Source organism: Dipodomys merriami, unplaced genomic scaffold, assembly GCF_024711535.1.
Source record: "Dipodomys merriami isolate MVZ:Mamm:240054 unplaced genomic scaffold, mDipMer1.0.p SCAF_26, whole genome shotgun sequence".
NCBI lineage: Eukaryota > Metazoa > Chordata > Mammalia > Rodentia > Heteromyidae > Dipodomys > Dipodomys merriami.
The window spans coordinates 22,696,389-22,720,756 of NW_027204048.1; the positions used below are offsets into that span (position 1 = coordinate 22,696,389).

A 24,368-nucleotide genomic window follows, 5' to 3' on the forward strand; every position below is an offset into this window, starting at 1 on the left:
ACTACAGGATGAGCTCTGTATCCAACATGACTGCAGGATGAACTCTGTATCCAACATGACTACAGGTACTCTGTATCCAGGGTGACTACAGGAGGAGCTCTGTATCCAGGATGACTACAGGAGGAGCTCTGGAGTAGTCAGGATGACTACAGGAGGAGCTCTGTATCCAGGATGACTACAGGAGGAGCTCTGGAGTAGTCAGGATGACTACAGGAGGAGCTCTGTATCCAGGATGACTACAGGAGGAGCTCTGGAGTAGTCAGGATGACTACAGGAGGAGCTCTGTATCCAGGATGACTACAGGAGGAGCTCTGGAGTAGTCAGGATGACTACAGGAGGAGCTCTGGAGTAGTCAGGGTGACTACAGGATGAGCTCTGGAGTAGTCAGGATGACTACAGGAGGAGCTCTGGAGTAGTCAGGATGACTACAGGAGGAGCTCTGGAGTAGTCAGGATGACTACAGGAGGAGCTCTGGAGTAGTCAGGATGACTACAGGAGGAGCTCTGGAGTAGTCAGGGTGACTACAGGATGAGCTCTGGAGTAGTCAGGGTGACTACAGGAGGAGCTCTGGAGTAGTCAGGGTGACTACAGGAGGAGCTCTGGAGTAGTCAGGATGACTACAGGAGGAGCTCTGTATCCAGGATGACTACAGGAAGAGCCACCAGTGCCCAGCCAAAGCACAATCTTTCCTTTCTCTTTATGTTTTAAAAAATTATCTTTAGCCGGGCGCCGGAGGGTCACACCTGTAATCCTAGCTACTCCAGAGGCTGAGATCTGAGGATCGCCTTTCAAAGCCAGCCCAGGCAGAAATGTCCGTGAGTCTCTTATCTCCAATAAACCACTAGAAAACCAGAAGTAGCGCTGTAGCTCAAGCAGTAGAGCACTCTCCTTGAGCTGAAGAGCGCAGAGATAGCACCCAAGCCCAGAGTTCAAGCCCCACGACCAACAAAAAAAAAAATTATCTTTAAGCGGTTTTACAAAGGAGTTGGCATTTAACAAGCAGTTTCTGAATACACTATCTCTTGATCAACATCTCCCCTTTCAACATTCTCACCCATTCCCACCTTACCTACCTTTACCCTCACCCTTCCTAATTGTATACAATATACACTGGACACTTGAGGGTATTCTCTCTTCTCCTCTCTTCTCCTCTTCATTCCTTTCCTCTTAACCCTATCACATGCCTTTTGAATACCTGCGTCCTGGTGTTTCACTTTGCTAAACTTTGCCTTTCTAAGGAATTACACTATTTCAGCTCTCTATTGAATCTACTGTTTATCAGTTAATATACTTGTATACACTTGCATATCACCCAAAGTGTTTATTTATAAGTGTGTAAGCTAAATTTAGCTTCCATATATAAAGGAAAATATGCATCCTTTGTCTCTCTAGGCCTGATTTCACCTGACCTATTTTTCCCAGGTCTTTCTGTTTCTTTACAAATGGTATGGTATCATTCTTTCTAACAGATGGGAGGAATTCCATTGTGTGCAACACACTTTCTGATCCATTCATCCTCTCAGGGGCATCTGGGCTGATCCTATGCCTGATCCAAAGCACAGTCTTCAGAAAGAAGCCTTCCCATTCCCTCGAGGTCAGGCAAAACAGTGCTCTGTATGGTGCCTCTCTGAAATTGATCCCATCTTAATAAAGTAGAATACTCCTTCTTTTCCTTTCATTCAGGAACCAGACAAGAAGGAAGGGAGATGGGAGATTACTGTGGTCACCTTTGTCAATAAAATCAGTGGGAAAATGATGATGAGACTGTCTTCCCTTCCTGAAGAATTTACTCCTAGCCATAATTACTTCGATTCCTGCAGGGCAAAGCACTGGGAACTCAACTGGTGTAAGAAAGACAGACACCTGGTCAGACAAGGTGGAGACTTGTCAACCTCTTACACAAAAGAAAACTAAAGTGAAAGGCCACTAACTCTGAAGCCATTATACCCCTCTATTCTCTTCCAGTTCTAGCCCACCCTCTTACCATGGCCAGTTTTTCTCCAAAATATCCTGCGACACACTTTTGTCCTTCAGCAGCGGCGGTGTCACGAAGATCAGCCTTGTTTCCTACCAGCATGATAGGAATGGTCTCATGGGTTGCATCCTATCATGAAAAAAACAGGCATCCATCAAACATTGACAAATTATAGTGATAACAGCCACTATGGTCATAATAGAAACAGTTGTCTAGTTGCTACAAAAATGTAAATAAAATATCATTGCATTCATAGTTTTTCTCCTGTGTGTGCTGGTACTGGGGCTTGAACTCAGGGCCTGAGCAATGTCTTTTAGCTTTTTCACTCAGGGATGCTACTCTCTACTACTTGAGCTACACCTCCACTTCTGGCTTGCTGCTGGCTAATTGGAGATAAGAGTCTCATGGACTCACAGATACTCAGACAGAAATCCTGAGATCTCAGTCTCCTCAGGAGGTAGAATTACAGGCACAAGCACCTGGCTTCATTCAGTCATTTTAGCTGTATTTGGGAGAATAAAGTGCTTATTTGTTATTATTTTCTTAAGTCTTATTGCTAATTGAAACCTAAAAATTATTTATATTTAGGATAATATCTTTAAACTTCAAAAATCTCCCTCAGTACAACCATGCTTATGTCCCCATTTTCAGGTAAGAAAACTGAAATTTAGAGAATTAAGAACATCTCAGAGCCAAGGCCTGGATCCAAACTGACTACATAACCCCCAACTACTCCATCCTCCATCCTTGCTTAATGAAAAAGGGTAACAGGCACTGAAAGTAATCAGATTTACAGCAAAGGATAATTTCTTACCTCTAGCACAATAACCAGTATCAACTAAGAGGCATGACCACCAACATCGATCTAGTTGGGAGTACCCAAAGAAGATAACAGAAAATTTTCTGAACACGTAAAACTCAGAGAATTCATCAGGTTTCAGGTATCTCCTTCCAGCCTTTACTTGGTCATTCAACAAATTATTCACAGCAGGCAAATTATAGGCAAAATCCTACTACAAAATTTTGTAGCCCAATATTTTCTATGTGTGCCAGTCCTAGGACTGGAACTCAAGGCCTGGGTGCTGCCCCTGAGCTTCTTTACTCAAGGTTAGCACGCTACCAACTGAGCCACAGCTCTACTTTCAGCTTTTTAGCAGTTGTTTGCGGCTAAAACTCTCTTTCCTGCCTAGGCGGGCTTCAAACTATAATCCTCAGTTCTCAGCCTCCGAAGTAGCTAGAATTACAGGCATTAAGCAGCGGCACCTGGTAACCTAGAGACTTTTAATCAAGGTATGCCAACTATCAGTTCAGAGGTCCACACATTACTAACAGTCTATTGCTTCTCATCCCCTAACCTGTCTCACTGATGGTGTTACTCATTTCTACCCAACTGAGACTGGGCACTCACCATGGTCTTTATAGGATTGCCCCCAAGCTAGAAAGACATCATGGAGAAGCTTCACTGCACTCATTCTTTTCCTAAATGAAATTCAAATGCCACGCAGTATCTACTTTTCCCCATAACAAATTGAAGAGTGAACTCTAAATAGTTTTCCTCCTTTCAGATCCCATGAAAACAAAGTATCAACTCTGAAAGAATTGCTGGCCACATTGAGGTTCTCAGAAAATTAGATCTCCTTTTCCTGGGCATACTGTAATCTAAGATTTAATCTAACGACTAAGCAAGACATTTCAGCACTGGAACACTTTGCTCAGGACTCAACTGTCCCATGCCAGGGAGGGCTATTTGCTCCTATGAGTAGACATACCTTCTACATGCATGGCCAACCAGACTTCGGCATCCATTTCTTTTCATTAAAGGCTTATTCTGCAAAACCTGCTGCTTGCTCTGTGCTTTATCTAAGAAGCCACCAGTGTTGACTGAAGCCCAATTTAGACCCCATTCTACTTCTAACCAAGCAAGTACCATATGCTTCCTACACCTCCAGTTTGCCATATATGAGAATATTTCTGACTTCCTTAGGCAGATGTTAGAGAGAGGAATGCAGCATATGGAAACATTTTGAAGTAACCATATTACACATATACAAGTATATTTTTGTTACATTTATTATAATTTCACATTACTATCTTTTGATGGGATGATGTGCACATTTATTATTGCTGAAGTCATACTGCAAATTGTAATCAGCTATTTCTTTATTATTATGTTTGTTAGAAAGAACATCCATTTCAGGGATTAACTTCAGATCAGATAGCAACCGTCCTGCTTAGCCACTACTGAAATTTAATGTCTATTTAAAATTATAGATGATATAGATGAAGAGTCAGCTAATAGTTTATTTGACAAGACAGTACACTGAACCACAGCCCAAACTGTAGCTTTTTGTGGACTCATAACTGTTGGCAGGACATTAAATGTGGTCAAAATCATTTCCTACAGTAAGAATTCTTAGTGGGAGCTGGTGGTTCATGCCTATAATCCCAGCTACTCAGGAGGCTGAGATCTGAGGATCATGGTTTGAATCCAGCCCAAGAAGGAAAGTCCACGAGACTCATCTCCAGTTAACTCCCAGAAAACCAGAAGTGGCGCTACGGCTCAAAGCGGCAGAGTGCTAGCCTTGAACAAAAAGCTCAGGGAGGCTGTGAATGTGGTTTAGTGATAGAGTGCTGCCTAGCACGCATGAAGCACTGGGTTCGATTCCTCACTATTACATATACACCAAAAAAACAGCAGTAGAGCTGTGGCTCACAGTGGTTGAGTGCTAGCTAGGGTCTGCACAGTGCCCAGACCATGACTTCAAGCCCCAGGACTGGCCAACAACAACAACAAAAACCCTCAGGGACAGTGCTCAGGCCCTGATTCCAAGTCCCATGACCAACAATTTAAAAACAAGTTTCTTTACCATGAAAATAAGTGATATAAAAGCACCTCAGGGGGCTGGGAAGGTGGCTCAGTGGTAGAGCGCTTGCCTTGCATGCCTGAGGCCCTGGGTTCGATTCCTCAGTACCACATAAACAAAATGAAAAAAGCCGGAAGTGGCGCTGTGGCTCAAGTGGTAGAGCTCTAGCCTTGAGCTGAAGAGCTGAGGGACAGCGCCCAGGCCCAGAGTTCAGGCCCCACAACCAGACCCCTCCCAAAAAAAACAACAACAACAACAAAAAGAAAGCACCTCAGATAAAATACACAGTAATCTAATTTAACAACAGATACTACCCGACACATTAACAATGCCAGAGCCCCACGTCATGACTAAAGTAAGGCTGGTACACATCTGTACTGGGTTTGTGCCCCATCCCATCCTCACATCCAGTAGAAACACCACCTGTGTTCCTACCACATATGAAATCCCCTACATACTTTCACCCCCAAAGCAGTACCCTCTTCTTTGTAAAATCAATTTGTATTTTGCTTTGATTATATAAAAGATCTCAGACTTTTCATTCCCTGAAGATACCATCAGTAGCATCCATGGTTTGGGGGGCACTTGTGTAACACCCAAGAGGGAGAGCAACTGTGGCCAACCGCCATGGGACATGGCCTCCAGCATGCCACTACGGCTTCTAGTCATTCCAGCATTTTCTGAGACTGTTCATACCTCCACCTTGTAATTTTCAATTTCTTCATTTTGATTCCTTACCTCAACCATGTCTACCCATTCTCGTACATTAAGGAAGCTTTTCTCACATGTAACATCGTACAGAAGCAAAACGCCATCTGCTTTTCGGAAGTAGGACTTGGCAATACTTCTGAATCTGGGGAAGAAAGAAAAGCACATCACACTCAGTCAGCGAGGCGCTGCCTCACCCTTCATCGTTATGCTCGCTTCTTTCTCTCATCTTCTAAGACCCGCCAAGTGAGAAGAGTCCGTGGTGACACACTGCTATGAGTCAGCCCTCATCAAGGCTCTGAGGGACACCGTGAAAGGGGAAAACATGAGGTCCTGGGTGACTGACTTAGCCAAGCCAAGCATTTTTTCCTAACAAACAATCCTAAGGATGTGTAGCGAAAGCATAACTAAACTTCAACATCAGCAACAAGCTACCAGGACCTCCATCAGGGTCGCAGAGGAAGCTGGAAAGGCATGTGTGCAAGCAATGTTACATTGAGTCTGGTGGGCAGGGAGGGTGGGATAGATGGAAAGACTAAGAATATGGAACGTCACAGTGTATGTGCCAGACACTGCATCGTGGACATAGAAGATCCACGACAAGACCGCATACATCAAATAACGTGCCTGTCTGAGCTCTGAACCGACCATGGTAGGTTTTACTAGGGCCATGTCAACCATCAGACCCACTGAAATGTTGAAACTCCGTCTGTCAGTGAATCCAAGTTTCATGAGGAATTGTTATCTCCTTGTCCTCAGCCACTGAATAGTGCCTGGTACAAAGGCAGGCACCTCAGATTTACTTACTGAACAACTGAGCAGACTCTGTCCCCAAAGAGACAGACAAAATTAAAACCTGTGCCTTGTTTCTAGTCACAGAAATGAATGAAGAGATAAGGTATCGTCACCAGATGCTATTCAGTTTACATCTCTGCCTTTAGATCAGGGGTCTGACAGATGCTCTGCCCCCTCATTTACTGTTTTGTAGCTAAAGGAGTTCCTTCCATTGTTGCTGCATTCAGAAGTGTCAACTCACCAAAGTGCTCCTGTTAGGAAAATGCAGTCCTTTTGGTCCAACCAAACATCACTCAAATGAAGCCTAGACATCCTCTTCTCCCACAACTGAGTGGATGTGAAAAGGTGAGCACTACAGAAATTGTTATATTCCTCAGAATTCTAAAAGTAATTGGTATGATATAGTATGTATATAATCATATATAATTATGAGTAGAAATTATATCAAATGCCCTACGAAGGCTTATCTGCAAACCTGAACTCAGGCCAAAGCATAACAGGAGCACACTTGCCTCTCCTGTCCAGCTGTATCCCAGAGCTGCAAGACTGTCTGCTCTCCATCAACAATGAGAGTTTTCATCTGGAAATCCACTCCTGAAAGAGAGTATGAGATGGAGAACATGATGTAAATAATTCCATTAGTTTGTGACTTTCAAGCCCTCTTTAGACCAGCGGAAAAGCAGTAAGCCAAAACTCAATGAGGTAGAAGGGAATATGACCTTCAAGGAGAACCACCTTTGAAGAATAAATGCGTACAGATGCACTGCCTGCAGGCTGGCTGGTTTTAGAAGAGAGAACACCTACGTTCTGTTTACCAGTTGATTAGCTGAATTCAGTCATCTGTGTGTATATTCGCCATGTAATTGCACACACAAGAAATGCATGTGCATATGTATGTGCATGCATGGGCGTATGAGTGTTATAAGTGCATTGTGGGTGCAGGTATAGCCATATGTGTGTATTAAGTGTACATATGTGTATGCACATGGGTGTGTTATAATCATGGATGCAAGAATATGTGTTTGTATAAACAAGTACGTGCATATGTATATGATACAATATATACATACATGTATATTTGTGTGTATATGTAAGTTATGTCCTATAAATGTTATGGTCTCTTACCCAAATGTTTACAAACAAGACCACACTAAAGCTACCAGCACCACTTTGTTTATTGCAGCATTATTTACCATAGCTAAGATATGGAAGCAACCCAGATGCCCCTCAGTAGATGAATGGATCAAGAAAATGTGGTATATATAGACAATGGAATTCTATGCCTCCATCAGAAAGAATGACATTGCCCCATTTGTTAGGAAATGGAAAAACTTGGAAAAAATTATATTAAGTGAAGTAAGCCAGGCCCAAAGAAACATAGGTCCCATGGTTTCCCTTATTTGTAATATCTAGTAGATGTATGAGTCAAGCGGAAAAGGTCAGATAATGTGATGTTAGGAAAATGAACCCTTAGATATGTATTTTAATGTTTTTTCTTTCATGCATGTGTTTCTAACACATTTATAAGATTATCTCTTTGTTGCTTTGTATGTTCCTCCCCCACAGTATAACCCCTGCTTTCACTATATTTGATGTCAGTATAACTTGTGGAGGAGATGGGGAAAAACCAGTTGTTTAAGGATACAGGTGGACCTGTTGCAACAATGAGAAGTACAAGTTGTCATGTCCAAAACGAGCTTTACAATGTCGGTGCGGGGGGGGGGGGGGGGAAGGGGGGGAGGAGAAGGATTGGGATTGGGGGGGAGGGGGGAGGCTGGGAAGGGATGTGAAGGGTAAACAAAGGAGGAGGCTGCAATGCTTGGTAAGAAATGTACGCATTATCCTGCCCATGTAATTGTAACTCCTCTGTACAGTATGTTCACAAATAAAATTAAATTAAATTAAAAAAAATGTTATGGCCTCTAGAAACAAACCTAAATACTGAAGGCTTTTTATAAATCAAAAAGTGAACTTTCAAGCTGGGCATTGTTGGCTCATGCCTGTAATCCTAGCTACACAGGAGGCTGAAATTTGAAGATTGAGGTTCAAAGCCAGCCCTGGTAGGAAAGGCTTCTTACCTCCAATTAACCACCAAAAGCAAAAGCCACAAATGAAACTGTGGCTCAAGAGGTAGAGTGCCAGAAATGAGCACAAAAGCTTGAGGACAGCCCCTATGCCCTGCATTCAAGCCCCTAGGGCCAGCATACACATACATGCACTCACGTGTGCACGAGTGCACGCGTGCACGCGTGCACGCACACACGCTCACACACACACACACACAGCAAATTTCCTACTTTGTGATTTTGAAAGGTCCATCAGAGAATCATAGATTTACAAAGAAGCCCATTGTTAAGAGGGCAATCAATCTGTTCTAACAGTTCTAGCTATCAAACATCTCTTTAGGCAATCAATTTGTTCTAACAGTTCTAGCTATCAAACATCTCATTAGATAAAGAAAAAAATTAAGAATTTGCACACGATCAACTCTTACTAATTATTATAAAAGTATCTTGGGAAGCTCAAGATACTACTGATTCCTTTGTTGCGGGATGGGGAGGGGACTTCTACCTGGCTATATTTTTGACAAACTTTCTATTGGTTCACCTCATCAAATGAAACCTATAGGAAAGGCTTTCCACCTTCCCTGTGCAAATCTGCACTCTGTTGCAAACCGCATTTTTTAAAATGAGTTAAAAATGAGTTATTGAACAAGTGCTGAAAATGAATGCATCTGGAAAGCGAGAGAACAATATCTTATTTCTGAAGATAGATGACAGTTGGGAGGCAGCACTGGCAAAAGTTAGGGTGAGTAGTTTAATATTGAGAACTATTGAGACACAGCAAAATGTTTGGAAATACAAAATTCATTCACAGATTTTAAAACTTGCTTTTTTTCCATTTCTTTCCATGGAATGTAAGTTTCTGAAATGCTGGGATTTGGCTGGCTGTCTTCATTGCATACCCTTACCACCTACTATAGCATCTAATTTTTATTAGAATTCAAGAACTATATATTGAATAAAATAATCTGGTATCTCAGGCTCTAAGATTTGGTTGACGGATCAGTTAAGAAGATTCTTGCCAGATTTCCTTTGCTAACATTAGAATTTAGCCAAAACAAAGGCCCATCCACAAACACACGCACACATATACATCTATATCCATGAATGGAGAGAGACAGAGAGACAGACAGAGACAGAGAGACAGAGGTAGAGAGACAGGGGGGTATCTCTCCAACCTCTAAAGAAAAGTTATTTAGCCAAAGAAAAGAATCTCCCCATTGTCAGCCGAAGTAGGAGCTGTACCCAGGGTGGCACTTGTGTGTCCTCGAAATTCGTTCTTGCAGAGTCTCATGAGGAAGCTTGACTTCCCGACGGCAGCATCCCCAGCCAGCACGATTTTGTAAGCTTTCTGAGAGCTGAGTGGTTTAGAGTTGTCATCCACCATGTCTGTCTATGGGGACAAAAAAACATACTGGGTGAAATGGTGTTTCCAGTTTTCCTCCTAACAAGTAATTGCTGCAGAAGATGAGGGCCTCAGAAGCCACCTACTTGAGGTGAAAGGGCCAGGACGGGCTTTCTGGAGGAGCTACCAGTGTTCCCTTCACACACAGCCCCTTGCGGCTTCAAGTCCAAGACAGAGGCCATGTCCTCCGAATCGTATGTTTCCTCATCTCTTATATCAGGAACCTGTTAGAAACAAAGCCTCTCGTTAACCTGGACCTCATAAATCAAAGAAAAGGTACCTTCAGCTGACTCTGCAGTCAGTGTGGTTCTGGAATGGTAAATCTACGAGGCTGTCTCCCTACTTCGGTGGAGGAAAAAGCACATTCTATTGAGAAGGCTTTGTATTTATGGACTTAGCACACTCTCATTTCAGATACATGACCAGTATGGTGAAAGATTTCAGTCAAAGCAAGGCCTTCAAGACCGTAGAGTCTGGGCTTACATCTGTGTCCGAAGCGTCACCCCTGAAGCTCTCCTGTAGCCCATGGGAACTCTGAAACCCCCTCTGGTGCTTGTATTCCGCTTCGGAGTCATACTCATTGGAATCTCGTAGGGTAGACAAGCCACTGTCGAAGCAGCTCTCCGGCAGGCTGTCTACTTCGTAATTCATCCTCTGCATGGGATCGCAGAGAGCCAGGGATTCACAGTCCTCATCCACATAGGAAGAGCGGGACGACCTGGTGAGGAAGCGGGAGACTGACTTGATCTGAGGCTCCATGTTGCAACATTAAAGGACACACAGGCGACAGACTGACCGAGGGGGATGTGGCCAGAACATTCCACATCCTCACCTGCACAGCCACAATGCCTTTCATGATTAAGACTCAAGGGAATCCAACCAAGGTTCAAAGCAGCAAAACTTCATTCTGTGCAATACGTAGTTATGACAAAAACTCACATAAACCCAGATACCAGTGGCTCATGTCTAATCCTAGCTTCTCGGAGGCTGAGGTCTGAGATATGGCTTGAAGCCAGCGGGGCAGGAAAGCCCATGAGATTCTTATCTCCAATTAACAATCAAAAAGCTATTAAGTAGAGCTGTGGCTCCAATGGTAGAAAACCCACCTTGAGTAAAAAAGCTAACTAGTGTCCGGGCCCTGAGTTCAAGCCCTAGTACTAGCATACCATACGTGTGCGTGCACACATGCACACCTAAAACACTTTTTTAAAAATGGCTATTTTTTAAAATTATCTTATTGTCCAACACAAAAGAATTAGAGTAAATGGGGCTGGGAAGGTGGCTCAGTGGTAGAACACTTGCCTTGCATGCATGAGGCCCTGGGTTTGATTCCTCAGCACCACATAAGCAAAAAGAAAAAAGCCAGAAAGTGGCGCTGTGGCTCAAGTGGTAGAGCGCTAGCCTTGAGCTGAAGAGCTGAGGGACAGCACCCAGGCCCAGAGTTCAGGCCCCACAACCGGACCCAAAAAAAAAAAAAAAAGAATTAGAGTAAATGAAGATATAAATGCAAGATGTAAATGCAATTTCTCAAAACTATGTCAATAAAAATGCACGCAGAGCATGAAAGGCTTTCTGTTTTAATAGGGTCAGACCATATTCTAAATTGCATGTGTGTGTCTAAAGAGAATGTCTTCTTCAAAGAAAGGCTGGCAACCCAAATGGAAAAGACAGCCACAGTAATGAGAGGAATTCTCTGGCGTACACATTTATGTCTTTTTGTACTGGTTTGGATTGGTACTCAGGCTGGTATTTATACTAAGGTTTGAACTCAGGGTCTTGCCCTTGCAAGGCAGGTGCTCTACTGTTTAAGTAACACCCCCAGTTCTTTTGTGCGGTTAAGTACTCCGATGCTCACAGGCCTCAACCCTCATTCTCACGACCCTGTATAACTATTATGCCATTGCACCTTGATTATGGTTTGAAATGGGATCACCCTATTTTTTTGCCACAACTATTCTCCTACCTCAGTCTTCCCCATCTTTGCCTATCCCAAGTAGCTGGGACAGTAAGTGTGAGCCACTACATCCAGCCCTCCACATGAAATCTTAGTGACCTTTCTCTTCAAACCTTAAAGAACTGACAAGTGAAAAAAGAATATACGTTTCAGATTATGCAAGATAAACGAAAGGGCAGGTGGTAAACTTTCCTGGGAGTCAAGATATCTGATCAACAGAGTGAAAACAATAGTCAGTAAGAAACATGTGTTCTGGGGACAGCCTGAGGCAAGAATGATTTTGACACGTAGTTTGGATATGCCCCTACTTCCAGAAGATACTTTATAGGGGGTGACTTACACTAAATACCACTACTGGCTTCTATGAGTCCTTCCATTTTGAAACATTAAGACTTTACAAAGGGAAAGAAAAACATAACAATAAATAGGAGAATCCAAAGAAATGACATATTTCCATATTAACTTTTGAGTTTCTAGATTCTTAAGACTCTAAGTTTTCTATTGAAATAAAAACAAGATTAGCCGGGCGCTGGTGGCTCACCCCTGTAATCCTAGCTACTCAGGAGGCTGAGATCTGAGGATGGAGGTTCAATGCCAGCCCGGGCAGGAGAGACCGTGAGACTCCTATCTCCAATAAACCACCAGAAAACCGGAAGTGGCGCTGTAGCTCAAGTGGTAGAGCGCTCACCTTGAGCTGAAGAGCTGAGGGACAGCGCCCAGGCCTAGAGTTCAAGCCCCACGGCCGACCAAAAAAAAAAAAAAAAAAAAACAAGATTATTACACTCATTTTGCATCTACATTGTCCCTGGCTCTTTGTGCACATGACATTTCAGAGTGTGGGCCCTTCCACAGGACTTTACAGACAACAGATGGACACAGAGGAGAAAGCTAAGTACCTGCCACATAAATATGGGCAGACAAAGATAACTTTGACTCATCAATAAATGAAACGATTAACTAAATGATGATTTAACTACAGTTCTCTCCCTTTCTCCCTCTCCCTCTCCTTCTCTCTCTCTGTCAGTTGTTAACCTATAAAGTCATGACATATACATTAGTAAATGTAATTAGCTAGGTGGTTTGTGTTGTTGCATGATTTGTTCTAGTTTTCTAAATCAAGTTTAGGGCAATCTGTAAGAAATGAGAAAAATGTTCTCATTATATTATTACAAAGGACTTCAGTTACACAACTTTAATAGTGCCCAGAACTATTTGAACCTTTTTTTCTTCTAAATCTATTAGTGGTTTTGAAAAAAAGTAGATTCTGAATTGAGAGATTAACTCCATGAATATCTAGACTCTAAAAATATCAAGGAGACATTGATCCAGATGCATTGTTCTCATAAAGTGACATACTAAATTAAAACCATGTTGTACTACTACTTGAAGATAATATTTAAAAAAAAAAAAAAACTAAAGAAAAGCAAAAAAGGCCCATTTAATACATGTACATTTTTTTGGCCAGTCATTGGCCTTGAACTCAGGGCCTGGTCTCTGTCCCTGAGCTCTATTTTGCTCAAGGCTAGTGCTCTACCACATTGAACCACAGAGCCATTTCTGGTTTTCAGGCGGTTAATTAGAGGTAAGTATCTCATGGGGATTTTCCTGCCTAGGCTGGCTTCAAATTGTGATACTCAGATCTCAAGCTCCGAGAAGTTAGGATTACAAGCACGAGCCAACCAGCACCCAGTTTACATATACTTCTAAAGTTAAACTGCTTCCATCTTCCCTGATACTGTTATTACAATTAACTGTGAAAAATTACAAAACAAGTTGTATTTTTGATTAGGGTTCTTACAAGAAAATACAAAACTGACAACCCAAATGGAAAAGGCAAGCTAAAATTTGCAGGTTAAAATTAAATAAAACTACACAAAAAAATGAAATGAAATGAACAACATACCCTATTGTTTTTATAATAGCAACCCAAACAAAATACACCATTAAATTTGTGCATCAACTTAATCATTCCCCAGGATGTGGCATTAGCACAGACATGGTGGCCTTGGTTCCAGTCTGAAATGACGGATGCCTGAGAGCTGTGCTCCGTCACTTGAGGCACGGTGAAGCGGAGCACCGTCCCTTACAACACACAGGGAAGGAGCTCTCAGCCCAGTGTCTGTGAGCCTTACTCGTGGGGCCTACACTTTCAGTAATCAGTCATGATGAAATTTCTGAAATAATTTTGTTTAGAATGGATCTTAAATATTAGTCCAGAAAACTAACAGCACACCTACACCTTTTTAAAAGTTATTATTTCTCAGTAGCAGAGTGGTCCCAATTCTTTTCTTTAACAAGTCAGTGAACAATAATCTAGATAGTATTTTACCAGAAATGCTCACTAATAAGCTTTGGTGACAGCTTATCCTGAAAGGCAATATAACCATCTTCTACCACAGGGATATTAAGTGCATTATTCTTTGAGTTGAAATTATCCAAGTTACTAGCCATACTTCAGTTTGTTTTTCTAGTTTCATTTTCCTTCCCAGGTACGTGTAATACTATGCTTACCCACTGAACAGTGATAGATTATGAAAATTCTATCAGTATCATATACCACATATACTATATCATCTCATATTGTAATTCCAAAGCATCTCTTATACAGGGCTGTGGTAATGGTACACTTGTGTAAGACCAACCAGAGCATCTTAAAGAAATAACTTTGCATTTAATGAAACATTTTGACCACAGTTACCACCTGATCACAGCATCAAACTTTAGTGTAGATCATAGAAATGTAAGCCAGAGTCTGAAACAGACTCCTTTGTTTAAATCCAGCTCCAAGGAAATTTCTTATCCTTTTAACTTTGTTCTAAAACTCAAATAATAAAAGAAGAAAAAAAAGCATACCTGTCATAACCCACAGGTTGAGGAGAATGGCCACTAAATTTGGGACTGCTTCTAGAAATTGTATTCCCTGGAGATATATTATTTAGGCGCTGTAATACATAAGCAAATGTTGAGTAGTCTGTATAAACATTTATACATACATGCATAGGTGAAAATGTGCATATACACAATTTAGCTTCTAATTTAACATCTAGGATTCTAGATGAACCAAGGATGAGCCTGAAACTCAAGTGGAAAATTCCATCAAAGGTAACTTACCACAGTTCCCTCTCTTTCCAGTCAGATCTAGAGTTCAAACTCTACTTACATCCCACCAAGAAGCATCCTGACTCCCAAGATATGTCAGGACCATGTAGCACTAATTGCCTTGAACTCTTCTGGCTCTTACATACCCTAACATTATGCTGCAATCTGACAGTTGAAGCTGAACCCCCAAACTGGGCTAAGAGAGAGGCTTCATGGCAAGTTCATTCTAGGGAAGGTCCTAAAACTTCAAATGCGTTCCAGGATCCAGTGGCTCATGCTTGTAATTCTAGATGCTCAGGAAGGTGAGATCTAGAGGAGCACAGTTTAAAGCCAACCCAGGCAGAGAAGCCTATGAAACTCCGTTTCCAAAATAAGCAAAAAATAGCAATGCTGGAGGTGTGGTTCAAATAGCAGAGCCTCAGCCAAGCAAAAAGAGCAGGCAAGCATGAGTCCCTAAGTTCACATCTCAGTCCTAGAGGGAGAAATTCCGAAGGGGTGTCATGGGTTTGTGTATGAGGGTGTAAAGCCTAGGCCTTCCTTCTGACAAGCTCAATGCTGTAAGGAACACTCCAGAACTCCCAGCTAGATGCAGCTCTCCCTCCTGACTGACAAACTTTCATTTTTACACCCGTAAGATTTTCTCTGCTGGTTCTTATTTCTGTGCCTCTGTATAGATCCAAATACCCCGTTACATTAGCTAACAGAAGATTTTTTGTAATCTCTCCAATTACCTAGAACATCTAATGTAAGCGTTGGTTAAAATCAAGGTGCTTCAAATGAGTAATATTTTTAATTTGGAGAGTTTTTTCTTCCTCTGGTTTTTGTTTTGTTGTTTTTTGCTTTTTGGTGCCAGTTCTGGGCGTGGCATGTGGGCCTCCTGTCCTTGCTCAGCCTTTTCATTTAAAGCTGGTGGTCTATCACATGAGCTATACCTTCAAATCTGGCTTCTGTTAGTTGGAGAGAATTAAGAGGACTCATGGAGTTCATTTGTTTGGTTGTTTTTTTTATTTTTTTGCCTAGGCTGGCTTCAACTAATAATCCTCAGATCTCAGCCTCCAGAGTAGCTAAGATTACAGGCGTGAGCCACACATGTCTGGCTTAGAAAGAGTTCTCATGCTTATAAAGATCCACATGAAGTACTCCAATGTACATGATTTTCAGAAGAAAGGGTATTACGGGCGGACATCCCATACCACGGCTCTGCTGGCCTTGCTGTAAGTGCTCTCCAGGGCGCTCCTGAGGCCATCGTTGCTGTCACGCAGCTTACGGTTAGCTGTTCTGCACAATGAAAAGACGGAAAAATACTCAGTGTTACTGGGGACCAATGTCATCCCAGTGGTGCTGACACATACAATGTAGAATCACGTATCTTTGCAATGTCTGATTTTCCTTCCAACCTCAAAACCTGAGATCCTAACACATTATTTGAAATACAGCTGAATTGGTTTGTTATCTCTCTTTAAAGATTTTGAGTGGCTTAGGGGTGAGTCTGCAAAGCACGAACCAGAGCAGAGCTCCCGCCTCACCCTTGCACGCTTCCAGTCACGTGGTCCTTCAGATCTGAGCTCCAGTGTCCTGTCCTCCAAGAACATTTCCTGGGCCTTTTCGACAAACCTTTGACAAACCTGCCTCATTTGGCATGTTGTTTTTTAATTTTTTTGTCTGTTGTGGGGCTTGGGTGCTGTCCCTGAGCCTCTTTGTGCTGTGCTCAAGGCTAGCGCTCTACCACTTGAGCCACAGCTCCACTTCTGGTTTTTGAGTGGTTTATTGGAGATAAGGGTCTTATGGGGACTTTTCTGCCCCAGATGGCTTCAAACACGATCCTCAGATCTCAGCTTCCTGAGTAGCTAGGATACCAGGTGTGAGCCACCAGCATCCAGCTTGGCATTTTGCACTGTGGGTATATCAGTCCCATTAAAAAGTACTAATTGAGCTGAGCACTGGTGGCTTACACCCTAATTCTAGCTACTCAGGGGCTGAGATCTAAGGACCATGTTCAAAGCCAGCCCTGACCAAAAAAAAAAGTCTGTGAGATTCTTATCTCCAGTTAACCAGGAAAACCCCAGAAGTGGGACTGTGGCTCAAGTGGTAAAGCACTAGCCTTGAGTACAAAGGCTACAAAGAGAAACCACCCAAGCCCTGAATAAGCCCTAGTACCCGCACATTAGCACGCATGCTTACATGCATGCACATACACACATATACACACACAGAGAGGAGATTTAAAATCTAAGAAAAAAGTTATTTCTGAACAAGCTCTAAGCAGTCAGGGCTTTCATCATTTAAAGATACCCTGGACATCCCATCTGATTTGAAAGTGCTTTTAAGACCCCTTCTCTGTTGTGAGCACTGCCATAATTAATTTAGGGTTAGCCACCCAGGGAAGCTAAGTGTGTGTGCAGAATGCTCTACAGTGTGAGAGCTACTACAATGACCTGCAAACCTGGACTGTGGAATATGTCCACTCATGTTACAGGTAGCATGTGTTTTATTACAAAACAAAAAGGTGAAACAAAGGAGAATTTTATATGAGAACTTACTGGAGTATTTCAATTTGTCTCTCAAGACTATTTCGATCTTCTGTGTATTCTCGGATTATTTCCAGATCCCTGTAAAATTGTATTTTATGTTTAAGTGAGAATTGTCAAGTTCTGCCTTACCGATCCTGACCCTTTGAAGCCCCTTTGAGGTGTGTGTCTTTAAGGTTTTCTCCTTTGCTAGTGCTCCAACCCAGTTCCCTGATGTCAGCACCGACCCCCGACCCCGAGCCCGACTCCACTCATATCTCCAGACCTTGTGCTTCCTTGGGAGAAGCTCGCCCCACCTCTCCCCACCCCCCACTTACCCTGGCTCAGCACACATCAGCTCTTCCCACCCCACCAGGGGCCTGGCTCCAATCCCCTGAATCCCCACCATTCCCGAGTCCCTTCTCCCAGACAGTCAAGTCAATAGTGCCTTCACCCCCTTGAACCTTCTCTGCTCCCACCAAGCTTCAGAAATCTCAGCTCCCCCTATTTCCTCTTCTTTTGAGACTCCTTCCATTCCCTGCTCCATCTCTACTCCTGACATCTTTCTTCTTCTTAGGTTAAGCCACAGAATCAACAGGCTTTCCGGGCTCCTGAGACTCGCCCACACCTGACCCCTCATTGCTTATTACAGAGACCCCAGGCCCCCTCAGACTGAGCACTCAGAGCATGTCCTCACCTGGGGGTGAGGCGGGAACACAAAGAGCTCTGTTGCTGTGTTGGTAAACAAACCTATTGGCTGACATTCAAGAACTCTTACTCTATCAAGTTTGTCCACAACAACCTGTCCATTGGGTGTACCCTGGATGATAAAAGTTAAAAGTTCCCTAATTGCTGGGCACCGGTGGTTCATGCCTGTAAACCCAGCTACTCAGGAGGCTGAGACCTGAGGATCACAGTTTGAAGCCAACCTGGAAAGAAAAGTCTGAGACTCTTACCTCCAATAAACTACTCAGAAAAGGCTGGAAGTGGAGCTGTGGCTCAAGCGGTAGAGTGCTAGCCTGAGCAAAAGAAGTTCAGAGACAGCACCCAGGACCAGAACAAACAAACAAAAAGTTTCCTAATAGTCTAATTCCTAATTGTCAAAATATCTAGTCCCTTAAACTAGCTTAAACTAGCTTTTAAAACTTTTATGATCTTCTTTAACTCTTTTTGGTTTTTTTTCCTATTCAAAACATCTCCTGCTGGGCGCCTGTGTCTCAAGCCTATAATCCTAGCTACTCAGGAGGCTGAGATCTGAGGATCATGGTTCAAAGCCAGCCGGGGCAGGAAAGTCCATAAGACTCTTATCTCCAATAAAACACCAGAAACAGGAAGTGGTGCTGTGGCCCAAGTGGTAGAGTGCTAGCCTTGAGCTGAAGAGCTGAGGGAGAGCGCCCAGGTCCAGAGTTCAAGCCCCACGATCAACCAAAAAAAAAAAAATCTCCTTTTGTCCAGTGGTCTGACCATCTTTCTTCAGACCAGTCTTATCCTTCCCTATGCTCTTGCCTGTCCTTTCGCTACTCACTCATCCAGGACATCACTGAGGCTCTTTTCCAGTTGTAAATGGAGTTGATGAAGGTCCCTAGCTGAGAGTGTTCTGTGGACTGAAGGAGTTAGTGCAGTACCCAGGAGTCTGACAGATGCTGCTGCTGCTGCTGCTGCTGCTGCTGCTGCTGCTGCTGCTTACAGCTGCCTCTTCCCCCTCCCCCAATGTTTACCTCACATCCCTTAACAAAGTGGAAAAGAGAAACGTCTGTGATCTCAGGGCCATGGATCAGACAGTGCTGCTGCTGCTGGTAGTGTTTCTGACATGATTCAGCTCTTACACTGTTTAACTTGTTATCTTTTCCCTTCTGTATTCCTGACTAAATCTGGAGCTCCCATCCTTTCCTTCTGTTTTACATACTCCAAACTCATAACCCTTATCTAGTTCAGAGATCTATATACAGTATATTTAATACACGTCTCACTATTTATTATAAGAATGTAATTCTGATTAAAATTTACAAAGAACATTTTCTCCAACTACACCAGTAAAAGGACTGTAGTTATTAAACCTATATAAGTACCCATGCATATATCATATCTGTTAACATATAAATGCATGTTTGTGCATTAAACTCTATATTGTTACTAATATATAGCAAAACTCACAAGAGAATCCCATCATATTTTAGGCAGGGACTGCTACCTAGGCATTTGTTCTTGACCTATTCCAGCTAGCTCCACCTTAATCCAACTTTCAAAGCCTTCCATTGTCTTAAGTAGGATAATAATTAAAACATTTAATTTGCCTTTTAACAATACCGCAGAGACCCACAAACTAGGAAATCTGTCATTGGTACAATCCTCGCCAGTAAGGAACATATTCGCAACAGTACCGAGTAACCCTTTCTTACTGCCTCACCAACCTTCATTTGTAGCTAATTCCTAAATACTGCACCGAAACTAAAACAATAAAACATAAAATCTCATACCTTTCGGAATTCAGACTCTGGTCGGCATAATCACTTTTCAAAGCATCTAGTTCACTCTGAAGAAAGGTTATGTTTGTCTGTGCTTCCAAAAGTTCTTTCTTAACTTTCTGATTTTCCTAGAGGATAGGAACACCGCAGGCATTAAATTCAGTTTCTTACTCATGGTAAAAAGTGTAGCAAGGTGTATGCTTCTCCGGTTCTACAATCTTGACATTTAAAGAACTAATTGTCTATTCAATAATAAATTGTTAACATATCAAAATCCAAATCCTCAAAGCTGTTCTTTGTTTTAAATACTGGATATCTGTTACCCAACTACAATATCATGTACTTTAAGATATTACTGGCAAATTAGCTGAAACCAAATGTTTGAACACCTGATTTACTTAACTGTATCGGTAATGACTACAATGACGAGTTTCATATCTCCTAACTTTAAACTAATGTCATTAGGAAATGTCTATATTTTTTCTTCAAAAACAACTGGAAGCTTCTCGTTCACAAAGTTGTCGTTCTTCCCGTCTGAAATCTCCTTAATCTGAAACACACCAACAAGGATGGAAGGGATAGAGAGGCGCCCCTCGCTGTCAAGTACTAAACCTACTTCTGAACGATGGAAACCCAAGGGAGGGGAGGCAGGGAAAGGCAGCTGTTCTGGTTTATACATGACTTCAGTGCGTTCCACGCCGGCTCGGGCACCGGACACCCTGACCCCAGCGAGGAGCTGTAGAGGTGACCTGGAACTTTTAAGAGGTGGAGCCTAGTGAGAGTGCCTTAGGTTGACGGCACTGAAAATATTTAAGTGCCATAATGGAGAAAACATTCTCCAATTTTAGAGTCAATCTGAAATCAACCTAAAGAAAATTGAGTAATGAAAAAGGCAGAAAATACATCACCAATTTCTACAGCAAATAACTAAATGAAGATATAGTAAGCAAAACAGAAGTGGTAAAAAGGGGAGAGGGGGAATGGAAGTGGAACAGGGCAATGATACCATTATGTTCCAAAGCAGGGGACAGACCAGCGTAGGTGTTATACAAATAGCGTAGCAATGCTAGGTAGGGTTGAAACACCAAGTCTTTATTGCCTTAAAAGGAAATCACGCCATTCATCTTGTGGAGGGGAAAAGCTTCACATATAATATCTTTGCTTACAAATATTTTGAGGAATTTCTCTAATGCAGAATCATTTTTTCTTTAAGCTCTATTCCTGGAACACTGAAATAAAGCATAGCTGTGTGTATGTTGTCTAGATGGAAATTTATTCCTTTAAGTCAGAAGGTGATTCTTACCATTGATAAATCATAAATTTGTTTTTTTAATGCTGCCACATCTTCCTTTTGACTTATATGTTTGGATTGCTCTTCAAGCTGAAAAAGTAAACAAGTTATTTACTAACTCATTTTGAAATGCTTTGGACAAGTTCTAGAATGTACTTGAGTGCAGACATGGAAATTCTAAAGGTTAATGATTTTCAACTTTCTAAGATACTAAATAACATTAAATCCACATAAGAATGTATTTGTTTCAAGCATTTGCAAATGAGGTTTTACTGGACATGGGAAAAATGGAAAAAAGACTTTGGGAAACTATCCAACTATAAAGCAACCAGCTGGGAGAGCTGAGGGGGATGGTGAAAAGGAGCACTGATAAGACACATTGCACTCATAAACTGACATGGGGAACTAAAAAACTTTCGTACAACTGCTTAAAGATAATAAAAAATAGAAGCACCCCAGTTTTGCTTTGTTCAGTTTTGCTACATGTGAGATGAACATTCATTCTTACTTCTGTGCACTTAACACTTTTTATCTTTATTATTTTGGAAAGTCTTACTCCCTTACTACAGTGTAAGATTTTCTTAAGAGCAGAGTAGAGTAAGACTCAACTATATTTCTTCATGGTAAGTTCACTTATGAAATGATTACAATCAACAACATATAAGCATCCCAGAAGCAAGAAACACACACACACACACACACACACACACACACACACGAGCCTATATGATCTCTGCTTGCAAGTTGACTCAATAGCATTAATGGACAAAACTAGTTCAGCAGCATCTATAGTATAAAGAACAAAAACGAACGACAACCCTACCAAAAGCACACATTCCAGAACTGTGGAGATGGGTGGGCGTCAATCTGTCCAGTGTTAGTACATTGATAAAAATGAATCCCACATATCATCAAATCTGATAGCTATGGCGTTTCTTCATCTTTCTAGATGGTACAGTGGCTGAGAAAACTAATTTATTTTAAGATTCATTCTGACTTCAGAGAAGAAAAATTATAGGCAAAATATAAGTTTCCTAGAATCAAAGTGAGGTTAGTAGCAATCAGAATGGATCTGTAAACTGTCCTACAATTTTATTCAATCTTCACTATCCTGTCATGTGATTATTTTGCTGTTTCACATAAGCGCATCAGGCAGGCAGGAAGTTTGGTATAAATGGAAAGGCACTAACAGCAAATTAAGACACCTCTATCACTTACCAGGAGGTAGGAGGCTTTGAATCCCTCTGGATCACCCTCAGAAAAAAGTTTAGTATTCAACTGTTTTTAGTGATGAAAAGGAAGGCAGACACAGTGGCTTGTTCCTATAATTCCAGATACATGAGAGATGGATCAAAGCTCAAGGCTAGCCTTGGAGGAGAAAGTTTATGTGAACCCATCTCAATAAGATGCTAGGTATGGTGGTACATGTCTGTGATAGCTACAGAGGATCATGGTCTGAGAAAGGCCTTGGGAAAAAATGAAAAGACCCTATTTGAAAAATGAATTTAAAAAGGCGGGCGGGGGAGGGGGGAGGGGAGGGGAGCAGGGGCTCAACTGGTAGAGCTCTTACCTACCAAGAATAAGGTCCTGAGTTCAAATTCCAGTACCACCAAAAATAAAAATAAAAATAAATAAAGATACTTAACTATCTTCAAAGCCAATAAAATATCAGTTATTAAGATTAGGAAGGCCAGGACCTGGTAATCCTAGCTATTCAGGAGAATGAGATCTGAGGATCACGATTCAAAGCCAGCCCAGACAGAAAAGACTATGAGACTCTTATCTTCAGTTAACCACCAGAAAACCAGAAAGGGAGCCATGACTCAAAGAGGTAGAGCGTTAGCTTTGAGCAAAAGAAAAAAAAAAAATTAGACAGGACAGATGAATCCCATTTCACAGGGGTCAACAAGATGAAGGGAACTGTCCCGATAACAGGGAACAAACAGTTGTCAGTGAGAACTCAGGCCCTGTCACGTGACTCAAACATGCTTGGTCTCACTGTTTGAGGTTTTCACATGCTATGAACAAGCATACTTTGTTGCATACATTCTCTTATCGACCTGAAATGCCATAGAAATTAATGAAGAATTTATGATCTGGCATAATGAGAAGACTGCCCATTAATTTTGTAACACAACTATAGTAAGATGGTCTAATGACATTTGAAAAATAGACATAAGGCAACAGAGGAGAATTCTTCATTATCTGAGGTTTAGGCAGATTACAAACTACAGATAATTGTCACTATTATGTTGTTCTCTGTTTCACATTAACTATATGCATTAGTTATGAAAACTTTAGTTATGAAAGTGATGGCAACTTGCCCACTTGAACTCAGTAATGGTGGGAGTCTTTACACCATGAAAACCAGCAAAGGCGACACATCTCGCCCTTGCCCTCTGCTCCTCTTCAGAGACTCTGGTCAAATCTGCCAGCAGATCACGGTGTGGAATGGGCCCTGCTTGTTAGAACCAAGTCGAGAAAAAGGAAAAGCCCAATCATATGTGGTTCATGTTCCAACCAAGTTTTTACCTCTTGATGATCAGGTTGGAACTTTGTCCTTAGAAGATCAACATTCAATTCACTTAACAGACGTTCATGGAATACCAGTTCCACACCTTGCACTAAGCTAGAGGTAGGGACACAGAGTTCACTGGCAAGGAAGATAATACTTCACTCTCATGGAACAAGTGGTCCACTAAACAAAGGGGACCTAAGGGCATTTAGTGAGTGAAGACTAAGGAAAGCAAAGTGGGATTTAAAAAGTGATGGTTCGAACCATAAGCAATCATTACTAGAACTGTAAGAAGTGACAGCAATTAATAAAGGAACTCAGAGGCTCTTAAAAGACAAAGTTTTAGCCAGGCACCAGTGGCTCATGCCTGTAATCCTAGCTATTCAGCCTCCTGGCTGAGATCTGAGGATTGCAGTTCAAAGACAGCCTGAGCAGGAAAATCTATGAGATACTTCTCTCCCATTAAACAGCCAACAAAAATCTAGAAGTAGAGTTGTGGCTCAAGTGGTAAAGTTCCAGGCTTTAGTGAAAAAGTCAAGTGAGAGTAAGAGGCCCTGAGTTCAAGTCCCAATACTGGAGTGTACATGTGCATGTGCATGTGCACGCACACGCACGCACACGCACGCACACGCACGCACATGCACGCACACGCACACACACACACACACACAGTTGCAAAAGAGTCCATTTGACTCTACAATGCCCACTTCCGCTCTAATATTATTTC

At 42.0% G+C, this 24,368-nt stretch overlaps 1 protein-coding gene across 2 annotated transcripts in view; it reads right to left on the reverse strand.

The window, feature by feature from the left end:
- The window catches only part of Rasef (RAS and EF-hand domain containing), a 78,830-nt gene that overhangs the window by 15,496 nt on the left and 38,966 nt on the right, over positions 1 to 24,368 (reverse strand). For both annotated transcript variants that reach the window (XM_070035822.1, XM_070035821.1), the window contains exons 5-15: positions 21,139 to 21,216; positions 19,848 to 19,963; positions 17,404 to 17,472; positions 16,057 to 16,141; positions 14,618 to 14,706; positions 10,294 to 10,528; positions 9,897 to 10,034; positions 9,651 to 9,798; positions 6,855 to 6,936; positions 5,578 to 5,692; positions 1,985 to 2,104 (exon numbers count right to left, since the gene is read on the reverse strand). In XM_070035822.1, coding sequence (XP_069891923.1) covers positions 1,985 to 2,104; positions 5,578 to 5,692; positions 6,855 to 6,936; positions 9,651 to 9,798; positions 9,897 to 10,034; positions 10,294 to 10,528; positions 14,618 to 14,706; positions 16,057 to 16,141; positions 17,404 to 17,472; positions 19,848 to 19,963; positions 21,139 to 21,216 — 1,275 coding nt within the window. The remainder of the gene's footprint in view (positions 1 to 1,984; positions 2,105 to 5,577; positions 5,693 to 6,854; positions 6,937 to 9,650; positions 9,799 to 9,896; positions 10,035 to 10,293; positions 10,529 to 14,617; positions 14,707 to 16,056; positions 16,142 to 17,403; positions 17,473 to 19,847; positions 19,964 to 21,138; positions 21,217 to 24,368) is intronic.